Source organism: Mus musculus, chromosome 15 (assembly GCF_000001635.26).
Source record: "Mus musculus strain C57BL/6J chromosome 15, GRCm38.p6 C57BL/6J".
Classification (NCBI taxonomy): Eukaryota; Metazoa; Chordata; class Mammalia; order Rodentia; family Muridae; genus Mus; species Mus musculus.
In genome coordinates this window covers 6,445,263-6,457,564 of record NC_000081.6, presented here as the reverse complement: position 1 = coordinate 6,457,564, position 12,302 = coordinate 6,445,263, and the positions used below count along the sequence as shown (strand labels likewise).

Sequence of the window (12,302 nt, the reverse complement as noted above, 5' to 3'; positions counted from 1 at the left end):
GCAGTAATAATGGTGGTGAGTGGCAGCGAGGACAGCCAGCAAGGTTTTCTGACGGCTATTCGACACGCACTCATCTTTCTACAAGTATGTGACAGACTCATTGGAACTGGAAACGCTCTTTCACTTTCTTTGTGCATCTCACTCACCCCTGAGAGGCTGGGAAAGCCTGGAATTGCCAGGTTCTCTTGCAAATTTAAGCCAGCCAGTCCAGCCATTCCTGCAGCAAACACCTCGTAAGTCAGCATCCCACCCGTGCCCGAAGCCTCCCTTCCACGCCTGTGTTCTAAAATAGACGCTTTCCTGCTTTCACAGTCCACTTCAAGACTTACTCAGGACTTTCTGAGTTTTAGCATCACGTGTTTTAGCGCTTCTGGCTTCCCTTCCATGCCCCAAGTACAGGAATTCTAGTTCTGAACTGTGGCTATTCCCTTGGTTTACTGTTGCTGTTTTTCTTGTTACAGCCTCATCTTGTTCACTTAACCCATTAAATGTAAGAAAGAGACAAAGCAAAAACAAAACAAAACAAAACAAAACAAAACAAAAACAAAAAAAAAAACCAAAACCAAAACCAAAACCAAAACCAAAACCAACCAACCAAACATCAAAACCAGAATCTATCCAACAGGAATCCTACAGATATTCAGATATTTTACCTCTCCTTTCCTAGTTTGGGCTTCTATAAAAATTCTTGCACCAGGGAGAGGTCAAAGGAGGGTCAATCCCTCAGTAAGAATGTTCTAGAGCTCAGCTCCAACTTGCAGTTAATTATCTGGGTGTTGCTTCCATTTTAAACTTTTCCTTATAATCATCTACCTCCAATTTTAATATAACATATTATATCAAATAAGCCAATAAATGAACAGGTGAGACACCCTCTTCACACGCCTCAGTTTCTGCCGGCTACCTCATCTCTCTCCTGCCCTGCATGCTAGCACATTATTTTAAAGATCACAACAAATACGTTTATGTCTCTTCTTCCCAATAAGTCTCACATCCTTCCGCCTCCTTGAGCCATTTCAAAATCCTTCATGCTTGTTTTTCCCCCTGCAAATTTCTTGAAAAAGTAGCCTGTGCTCTGACCTACCTCCTTACCCGGCAACCATTTTCCACTCCCTTCCCCATGCATTCTGCTCTTGCTCATCAGTGATGGCTGTCACGTGGTTCACTCTCCTGCCCCCTGTCCTTATCGTACTAGCTTCCTCTCACCATCTATGAAAATTGAACACTGCTGCCTTTTCTTTCTTTCTTTCTTTCTTTCTTTCTTTCTTTCTTTCTTTCTTTCTTTCTTCCCTTCCCTCCCCTCCCCTTCCCTTCCCTCCCCTCCCCTCCCCTCCCCTCCCCTCCCCTCCCCTCCCCTCCCCTCCCCTCCCCTCCCCTCCCCTCCCCTCCCCTCCCCTCCCCTCCTTCCTTCCTTCCCTTCCTTCCTTTCCTTCCTTCCTTTCTGTCTTTTTTCTTTTTCTTTTCTTTTCTTTTCTTTCTTTTTTTTTTTTTTTTTTTTGGTTTTGGTTTTGGTTTTGGTTTTGGTTTTGGTTTTGGTTTTGGTTTTGGTTTTGGTTTTGGTTTTGGTTTTGGTTTTGGTTTTGGTTTTTCAAGACAGGGTTTCTCTCTGTATAGCCCTGGCTGTCTTGGAACTCACTTTGTAGACCAGGCTGGCCTTGAACTCGGAAATCCACCTGTCTCTGCCTCCTGAGTGTTGGGATTAAAGGTGTGCGCCACCACTGCCCGGCCACTGCTGCCTTTTAAGACAACTGTTCAGTATTTTATTTGATCCTATTTTCAATTCCTTGGCAGTTTCATGGTTGCGCATGATCATCTGAGGTCTCCTCAGCCCTTCCTTTCTCTCATCCCCCTTCTCCTGCAGAAACTCTTCTTCATAGCTAGCCCTTCTTCTGCTTTCTTCTTTTGTGTGTGACTCAGTCGGTTTAACTAAAGTTACTTTCATTTAATTTCATGATTAATTTAATTATTTTATTAATTTCTAATTCATTTTATTAATTAATTTAATGCTTAGATTTAATAATTTAATAATTGTGGGTGGAATAAAGTTATTTTCTGGAATGTACACAACTTATCACTGACTACACTTCTGGAAAAAAAACTCTTTCTTCCTCAGAAGCCATTAACAGCCATCAGTCCTCCAGAGAAGGGCCCTCCCCATCCATAACAATGAGCCCAGTTTTGTTCAGGGTCTGTGCAGATAACCACAGCTGCAGTGAGTTTATGTCATGTAACGTCCAGAAGATATATTTTTGCTGGACATCTCCCCATCCTATCGCTTTTGTTTTTTACATTCTTTCCTCCTCCTTCTTCAATATTCCACAATCTATGAACAATCTATGAAGGACATTATATAGATGTCTCTTTTAGGATCAAGTATTCCATTATTCTTTCATATACTGAACAAAACTGGGCCCCCTTTCTCATATCTTTTCTCTGCTGTTTTAGATTGCTCCACTCTCATCTGTAGGACCCTCATCCTCCTCTTTAGTCTTTCAAGTGCTGTTTATTCATTGAGGAGGCTGTCATTAGATTCTCCTCTCCTCTCGGCCTTTTCTCTCTCCTTTTCCACCCTCCCCTTTTCTCCCCTCTCCTCCCAGATCCATAGTTTCCACATGTGTGCTAATGATACCCAGACAGAGATAAACGTGCTGTCCAGACATCTCTCCTGAAGTTTAAACTTTGGAATCTAATTCTCAATTCTACATCTGGACTTGGCCATCTTCATGGCCCATTGACCTCAGTGTTTTCCCAAACGAATTCATTATTTTCCTTTTCTTTAAGGGCTGCTCTTTCATTTATGAGTTATCCTAGCCAGAGACTGGGTGTTACTTGTCTAATTCTCTATTCCCCCTCCTCATCTCTACATCTAATAGAGCATTGAAACCTGTTGTTGGCAGTCTTGTAAATGGTTTTCCAATCTATCCTTACTTCCTAATATCTTCCAGATGTTCTTCTGGTCTACACTAACATAACATCTCTTCTAGCTGACTCTGATCATTTCTTTCTGATTTAGTTTGCATACAGAATCCAGAGGGATCTTTTAGAATTTAACGTTACCCTGCTCCTACTGAAAATTCTCTAGTAGTTAGAAAGACTACATATGTGACAAGGCTTAAGTCTTCTAATATGGTGTGGAGAATGACTCCCAGAGATGTTTAAAATCCTTGGACTCTGTGAATATGTTATTTACCCAGCAGAGGAGACTTTTGCAGACACAATTCTTTGCTTTTTAGTAGAATCATTCTAGAGCCATGGGATCTCAGAAGGAGAGTTGTTCAGCGATGAATAAAGAAAAAAGAGGCAGGAGAAACCCAAAGCCTAAAAAGAGACTCCATCCATTACTTCTGGCTCTGAAATTGGAAAAGTAGAGCAATTATTAACCCTGAAGAACCTTTGAAAAAGTCATATGGAAACCTACTACAGAAGACTCCTTTGATACATATATCAAAGGAGTTTAAGTAGAATTACCCTATAGTAGAAAGACACTACCTCAACTGGACATCATACACTACCAAATAAAGCAGTCAGTACCAGAAACTGGTTGTATATTTCGAGTTATTGGCCAATGGGGTCTCATAGACAGCCCCTCCCAAAAAACTGCAGGCTGTGGCTGAAGCACTTGGTCACTCTTCACAACTCGATAGTAAGACTCTACTGCCAAAAACTTTATATACTTATGCCATACATCATGGAGAATTCTAGTTGGCTTCATCTTTAGTGACTAGGATTAATATTCCTGGAAGGTATTTTGTACATCACACCATTGTCATCAAGTAATGAACATTGTGAGCTACAATAATAACTTGCCTGGTCAGAAATGTCCAGTTGTGTGAAAGTGGCACAGATGTTATGTGGGTAACCAACCACTTTTTAAAGTCATCCAAACCCCACTATCCAGGATTAGCCCTCATTTTCTGGAATTACAGGTTAAAAATATGTAAACCGTATGTAAAAACTCATAGCAGAATCTCAATAAGCTAAAGTGTTTGTGTATGTTTTGAGGTTGCCTAGCTGAGAAATTTTCTGCTAGAAGTTCTCCAATAAAGTTTCATTGGGGGGCTGGAGAAATGGCTCAGTGGTTAAGAGCACCAACTGCTCTTCCAAAGGTCCTGAGTTCAAATTCCAGCAACCACATGGTGGCTCACAACCATCCATAATGAGATCTGATGCCCTCTTCTGGGGTGTTTGAAGACAGTTACAGTGTACTTAAACATAATAAATATTTTTTTTTTTAAAAGCTTTATTGGAACTGAACCTCAACAAGCAGTGGCTGATGCACTTTGTGTTTTCTAACTGGCTAAACTTCATAATCTCGAGATATTAAAGAGAAATTTGTGGGAATTGATAGATAGTTTAATGGTTATGAACAGTTGTTGTTCTTTCAGATGACCTTAGTTAAATTCCCAACACCTAATGATGGCTTACAGCCATCTGTGATTCCAGTTTTAGGGGGTTGGATGCTCTCTTCTGGTCTGTGAGATCACCAGGCATACGAGTGGTACACAGACACATATACAGGCAAAACAATTATTCCTAAAAACAAAACAAAACAAAATCTCTTCCCAAGTTGTGGTGGAGATCTAATTCAATGGTAGAGTAGTTTACTAGCAAGTAAAAGCTGAGTTCAACTTCCAAGCATTGCAATGAGAAAGGAAGAGAGAGAGAAAGAAAGAAAGAAAGAAAGAAAGAAAGAAAGAAAGAAAGAAAGAGAGAGAAAGAAAGAGAGAGAAAGAAAGAAAGAAAGAGAGAGAGTGAGAAAGAAAGAAAGAAAGAAAGAAAGAAAGAAAGAAAGAAAAAAGAAAGGAAGGAAGGAAGGAAGGAAGGAAGGAAGAAAGAAAGAAAGGAAGGAAGGAAGGAAGGAAGGAAGAAAAAATCTATATAGTTCAATCATATTAATTAGATCAGTTTCTCCAGGTATGAGTTCTAGATAACCATGTTTTGAAAGGCTAGTCAGGTGTGTCTCATATTCAAGTAATGTTTGAAAATACGTCCTGGCAATAGCTGGTGGAAATCTATGCTAACTGAGAGTGTAGAATAACTCTAGATGTGGAAGTTCTCATTCTGTCCACATTACCCAGACCTGAGGTCTTCATTGATGACCTTAAGTGTGTAAGTGTGTCACTGAACTGGCCTATCGGTTGTTTCATAAATTACATTAGGCTTCATCTTTTTTTTTTTTTGATTTAAAATCACTTTTCTTTTTTTTTTCCATTTTTTATTAGGTATTTAGCTCATTTACATTTCCAATGCTATACTAAAAGTCCCCCATACCCACCCACCCCCACTCCCCTACCCACCCACTCCCCCTTTTTGGCCCTGGCGTTCCCCTGTACTGGGGCATATAAAGTTTGCGTGTCCAATGGGCCTCTCTTTCCAGTGATGGCCGACTAGGCCATCTTTTGATACATATGCAGCTAGAGTCAAGAGCTCCGGGGTACTGGTTAGTTCATAATGTTGTTCCACCTATAGGGTTGCAGACCCCTTTAGCTCCTTGGGTTCTTTCTCTAGCTCCTCCATTGGGAGCCCTGTGATCCATCCATTAGCTGGCTGTGAGCATCCACTTCTGTGTTTGCTAGGCCCCGGCATAGTCTCACAAGAGATAGCTACATCTGGGTCCTTTCGATAAAATCTTGCTAGGGTATGCAATGGTGTCAGCGTTTGGATGCTGATTATGGGGTGGATCCCTGGATATGGCAGTCTCTACATGGTCCATCCTTTCATCTCAGCTCCAAACTTTGTCTCTGTAACTCCTTCCATGGGTGTTTTGTTCCCACTTCTAAGGAGGAGCATAGTGTCCACACTTCAGTCTTCATTTTTCTTGAGTTTCATGTGTTTAGGAAATTGTACCTTATATCTTGGGTATCCTAGGTTTTGGGCTAATATCACTCCATGATCCCTTTCAACATCTTGTTGCCTGAAACGTGACGATCAGTTCCTATCTATCTGTTACTCACTTAGATGAACACATTAGCATTTTGTTCCAGCATCTTGCCAAGGGTGATCACTTCTTTGGTTTCTGAAACCACCCTATAGACCAGCACTTTGAGATGTTTATCTCTCAACTGCCTGTTTTGGTGCAGTAGAGAATCATCCTTGGGAAGCCAAGCTCACTGAAATACTCCAAATGGAATTATAGTTCTTGATTGGGTAAAACTAGATCCTAGGCAGTGACTGGGACTAAGGTAAAGTTCTGTTCATCTGCCCACACATTGGTGACTAAACCCTGCTGCAGTGATCCTGGCCTTGCCTGGGTGCACTTCTTTGTTGCCCTTTGCATTAATAGCCTCATGTTGACTGTGTGTGCACTTGCTTATTTCTTTCTCAACATCTTACTTAAGGACTCTTTCCATTTTAACTCACAGTTTGGACTTAGTACAAAGCATCTGATCTTTACTTTTATCATTTTTTTTTTTTTTTGCCCTCCTGGACTGTGATTTGAGTTTATTCCTTCAATAAAATCCCATCCCCAAAGGAAGATGTTTGAAGACCACATGCTTGCCCTGAGCACAGTGCTTGCATTCCGCTTTAGGTCTTAGATTTTGTGTAGTAACTTGCTTGGATCACTCAAACAATAGAAATTTAATTTCACTCCCCTTTCCCATCCTACCCCCCCACTGGCAACAATTCTAGAGAAGGAAAATCTGAGAGGAGGTAAAGTGGGGCTGGTCTCTGCTGACCTATCACTCACTGTCTTCTGGATGGAGGATGCTCATATTCTCTTCCCTGTATCTCTTTTGATGAATTATTTCTTTTATTTTTTGAAATTATAATATTATTATATAATTTCCCACTTCCCTTTCCTCTCTCTAAATACCCTATACATTCCTTCTTGTTCCCCTTTAAACTCATGGCCTCTTTAGTAATTGTTGCTACATACATACATACATACATATATTCATACATACATATTATATACACATATATTTTCCTAAATATGTAAACACATGTAACCTGCTTAGTCTGTGTAGTGTTGCTTGTATGTACGTTCCCAGGGCTGACTATTTGGTTTTGAGTAAACAATTGGTGTGCTCTTCCCTGGGTGACTCTTTCTCCCAATCTCAGCATTCCCCAGTTGCCTACAAGTCTTTGTGCAGGTTTAAGGCCGCATGAGCTCTGCCCCATAATCTTCAGCATGTCGTCACATTGGGGAGACTTTTGTGGGTGTAGCTTCTGATGTTCTTAAGAGACACAGTGTCTCAGAAACTCCCTGTTCCTTTTGCTCTTATGACCTTTCTGCCCCTGTTCTTCAGTGACTCCTGACCCTTAGGTTTGGGAATCGTATTGAAGTTTTATCCTTTGCGACTGGATTCCTCGTATTTTCATATAGTGTTCAGCCTGTGTTCAAATTTACTTTTAAAAAAGACATTAGTCATATCAGATATAGTCTCACTTTTAACCACATTAGAAGGTAGTAATATATTTTTAAATGCAACAAATATAGTCACGTTGGTAATTAGTGAGCATCGGGAACACAATTCAGCTTATGAACCTCAAGTGGTTTTAATGAAGCAAAAGAAAAGCCTCAGACTAGTGCTGTTAACTTTTATTTCTCTGGGTCAAGTTTTAGACAGCACCTGTCTGTGGATTTAGCTATCGAAGTGTGGGATTGCCACAGTGTGCAGATGACGTCAGAGGACAATTTCTATGGTCCGCTATTTTCTTCTACCATGTGGGTCCTGGTGAACCAGCTGAGGTCATCGGGTTTGGCGTCAAGTGCCTTTACCGGCGTATCCCTGTTGGCTTGATTATCCTCCTTTCTAAGCTCGTTTCCACATAAGCATTTTACGTTGAGTTTGAGTAATAAGTGTCATTTATTATGACTCACAAGCAGGAAATACAAATGGAGAAGGGCACTGCTTATTCCAAGTCAAACTATTACTGGTTCAGAATCAACCAGTTGGAACGGCTGCACTTGGTTTAGTGCCGTTCGCTCCTGTCACTTTGTTTGCTTCCACCCTCAACACAAATCATCCTTGAAATAAGCTGAGCTTGTTCAGTGGTTTCTGCATGGAATAGCCTCAAGATTTTTAGACACTTTGAGACATAGAGAGCTAGTAAGAACACTATTTTTTATATAGTGCATCAATTGGACAACATAATTCTTGCCTAGATCTACAGCAAGCTTGCAAAGAGACATGATGCCAAATGGCACCAAAATAAAATAAAATAAAATAAAATAAAATAAAATAAGCTGAATATTGTACTGGTCCCTGGTTTTTAGTCTTCACTTTGTCAGGTGTCTGGCTACCCAAGTGCACAGTAAAAGCAGGACTCTGAGGAATTAGTGGGGGAGATGAAAAGGTTATACAAACAGAGTGTTATTGAATATGCGCACTGCATAAATATTAGGACAGGAGACCAGTGACCTCGAATAACTCTGCCTTTCTTCTTCCCTCGGAGCCCAGCACTACCACCACAGCCCCTCTGACTCACTCAGCAGATAATCTTCTGTAGTTTAAGGACTGCCTGTGTACAGGACTCTCACTGCCTGCCTGTCATCCTGCTGAGCTATTAGGCGGAGCAGAGCTCTGTTTGCCCCAGGAACTTGCTGGGCTCTCAGATGAAATGTGCTTATCAAGTATAGCCCATCTCCCAGCGTTTCAATCTCAGCTGGGAAGGCGCTCGCTCCCCAGATCAAAGTAATGCACACCCGCACCACGGGGGTCAAACTCTGGGCCAGAAATGCATTAAAGGAAGGTCCTGTCTTCCCTCCAGGAAGAGAAGTTTCCAGAAAAAAAAGAAAAAAGAAAGAAAAAGAAAGAAAGAAAAGAAAACCACTGTGGCTGTTCACGTTCAAAACAGTGGACTTGGTCCAAGCAGGAAGGCATTTGCTGTATGAGGAATCGTTAGCTGTGGTGAAATTTCAGCTATTTGGGACTGTATGTTAAACTCACATAGCTTACGAAGATAAAAAAGATAATAAAATGCCCAGAGTTAACATTTTAAGGCACATCTCTGAGTCTATAACACTTATTGTATGCATTCGCAGTGATCCGGTATACAACAGCCTTTACGAAGGACCCGCTACACATCAGGAGCAGCAGGTATGAGACAGACATTTCATTGTGGGTGACTCATGCAATATGGAGCATCTGTTAAGATTTTATGAGTTTAGAGGAAATAGCATCAGCCTTGGGCACACAGCTGTGAAGCGCTAGACACTGGACTCTCCAGGTAGCCTGGCTCCTGAAGCTATACTCTGAGCCGTTGTTTCCTTTTCATACTGGTTGTGAAAATTTTCCATTCTACTACCCAAAGGAACATCTGAGAGGGTGATTTCCCCAGGACCTATTCTCCTGGGAACTCACCTTGAGGTGAGAGTTAGAAATATCTAGTTTACCATTATCAAAGTTCCACGGGACCCTGTGGCATCCCCTGAGAGCTACTGTAACTCCAATCCTCCAGAATAAGGAATCATTTGAAAGCAAAATGAACAGTGAAATCATTATATATATACATATAGGTATATATATATGAAAAATACCTGATGCTTATTGGGTTTTTTTCTACATGCCTGAGGTTGAAGCTTGAAGTATGTTACACATGTGATAACATTCACATGAGAACACTACAAGATGAAATCTGTCATCATAAGTGTATGGATTGAATTGTGTTCCCTTGCAAAAATGGACGATATGCTGAGGTTCTAAGACCTGGTTAGAACTCGAGAATGTGAACTTATTTGTAAATAGGATCTGGGTAGAGATGACTGAGTTAAGATGGGATCATGGGAGTAGGCCCCAATCCAGTACTCCTGGTTTCCATATAAAAGAAGAACTCTGGAGGCTGGTGGGGGGTGGGGGGAAGACGACTCCGTAGGTAAAACGCTTGCTGTGCCAATGTGTGAACCCGAATTTGACCCCAGAGTGACAGAGTGATTTTGGCTTTCTCAACATCTTGATGTCAGACCTCCAGCCTCCAGCCAGGGAGACAGATAACTTATTTAAAACAATTCATTTTTGGACTTTGCTATGGCAGCCACAGGAAATAACCACCATCAGGGTCTTATGGATCAGCGAACTAAGGGAAGGAGACTCTGAGCTATTCATGCCAGCCTGCACCGCTACTAGTCAACGGGGGTTTAGCCTGCAATACTGGTAGACAATGGTAGCCTGATGCGAGCTATGAACTTCTGAAGAATATATATGTGTAGAAATCATTTGAAATATTGCTGCTGTTGTTTAAGCAAAGGGTCTCATGTAGCTCAGGAAGTCTCCGAACCCTCCATCTTAAAGGACACAGCACAGAGCGTTCTGAGCAGGGCCGTTCTGGCACAGGCTGAAGGGCATGTCTGTGAGAATGCAGAATGCTCAGCACAACTGGAGACTGCAAGTGCCAGGATCTGGGGGCCAGCCAGGGTTCTTTCTGGCCCCCATGAGTAAGACCAGATCCAGGAGGTGTGAACATCAAAGTCACCGCGATCTTCCCACAGCCTTTCAGTTTTGAGCATCGGTCCAGAAATTTGAACTGTTTAATTGTTTTAAGACCCTATGAGAGGGTCAGGTTAATTACAAGAATGCCAAAGCTGCCTTCTGTAACTGTCTTTGCACACATACCGTCTGAGTTAAGATACCCGGAAAGTGAAGCTATTTTCTGAACAGAGAGATAGTGATTAGGTAATGTCCGCAAAGGAGGAGGGGAGAAGGGAGGAAAGCCTTGGCTGAACAGCCTTCCCAGAGCTACATGAGCGGTATCTCCATTGTGAGTCCTCTCCTGGAAAGTGAACCGCAACCCACATTGGTGGGGGGAGCCCAGGCCGAATCGCCTCTACCTCCGCAAAGGTGAAGGCAGACAAAGGTGGCTAGCTAAGTCAAAATAGGCTTTGGTTAAACTTAGGGGAATTGAACTGGACACAGGACATGATTAATGCAGACGGAGGAAGAGTGTCCAGGCATGTGTTGGTGTTGGGGCAATTTTCTGTTCTGTCCTCAGAGAACAAGCTATAATGGACTACATGGGTTTGTGTCTTCTGTGATATTTACATGGAAGGAAGGGAGAGCTTCAAGCAGCCGTGATCTCTAGCACTTCTGGGTGCAGTGATGTGCAAGAGGCTTTTACTGTCCCCTTGATTTATTGGCTGGGTGTATTTGGCATGGTGTCACACTCTGTTTTCTGTTGCTGACACAGAATGCCTGATGTGGGTGATGCATACAGGAGAGAATTTTACTCTTCTCACAATTCTCATGACTACAAATTGCAAACAGGCATCTGGACAGGATTCCTGTGGTTGTGTCCTAACATGGTCACTAGAAGCAAAATGGGAAGTTCCTGTATTCAGAAGAGTCACATATGTAAGGAGACATGAGTTGGAGGAAGAACCTAGCCAGACAGATCTGCTAGGAGCCACTCCTGCTAGGCTTGGCCCATTCCTCAGAGATAGTCCATTTATGACTGTGGAATCCTGAGACCTTCTACCCCTTAAGAGCTCCACCACCTCTTTCTGCTGCCACACCAGGGGACTGAGTTTCCAGCACATGCAACCTCGGGGACACCCTTATACCTTATGGGTTTTGCAAACCCAAGAAGCATCGGATAAGAAGGAAATAAAGAGGCCGTGCTGGAAGCAGAACCATCGAAGCTGTACCATGGCAATTCTTGGGTAGAGCAAATAGACCCTCAGACCCAGGAACCAAAATGTGGACCACGGAATGGAATGTCACAGAAGAGAAGACAAGACAAATAGTTAGCCTTTGCTTAATGTGGGGGCCAAAGGGCCATGCAGCCAACAGTTAAAAATTATTAGGTTTTGAGATAAAGGACACAAATATTAACTTTCCTCATTGTGAATTTCTCAGCCCATAGACACTGATCAGCACTGATTTATCAGAAACTGGAGACAACCGTTTCTTTTTCCCTCTGATCCTAAATGTTTAAAGGAAATATCTTAGCATTAACATTTCAGTCCCTCCTTTAGCACAAACACCCAGAAGCATGAATACACTTGTTTAGAAAGTTGAAATCCTGGGTGTTGTATAGGTCACTGTTTAGCTTAACCTTTATTGTCCCTACTTTGCTGTTAAGCCCTGGACAGCAGATTCCACAGTAGAATTCCAGAGATAAACAGACAAGCTATGGACTCACCTGGAAACGGGTATTGGCATCTGTGCATTGACACCCAAGGCAAAGATGGCAAGGGCTAAGGTGATGGCCATGCCTGAGGCCATGCTGCTCCTCCTGGGGAGCCCTGGAGGCTTGCAAAGCATTCCTTTGCAGCCGGAGGACAAGGGGCAGTTCTGTTCTGGGTTTTGTTCATAGGTGTTGGCTTAGGCTAAGTGTCAAGGTCCAACCAATGGAGAGTCATT

The 12,302-nt window shown here is 42.2% G+C and overlaps 1 protein-coding gene across 3 annotated transcripts in view; it reads right to left on the bottom strand.

Moving 5' to 3' along the window:
- The window catches only part of C9 (complement component 9), a 53,480-nt gene extending 41,261 nt beyond the window's left edge, over window positions 1-12,219 (bottom strand). For 2 of the 3 annotated variants that reach the window (NM_013485.3, NM_001368420.1), the window contains exon 1: window positions 12,082-12,219. In NM_013485.3, coding sequence (NP_038513.2) covers window positions 12,082-12,164 — 83 coding nt within the window. In that variant the 5' untranslated portion in view covers window positions 12,165-12,219. Of the gene's footprint in view, window positions 1-3,190; window positions 3,351-12,081 lie in introns of all 3 variants that reach the window. The other variant, NM_001368421.1, reaches the window with a different exon arrangement.
- Window positions 12,220-12,302: the final 83 nt, after the last annotated feature.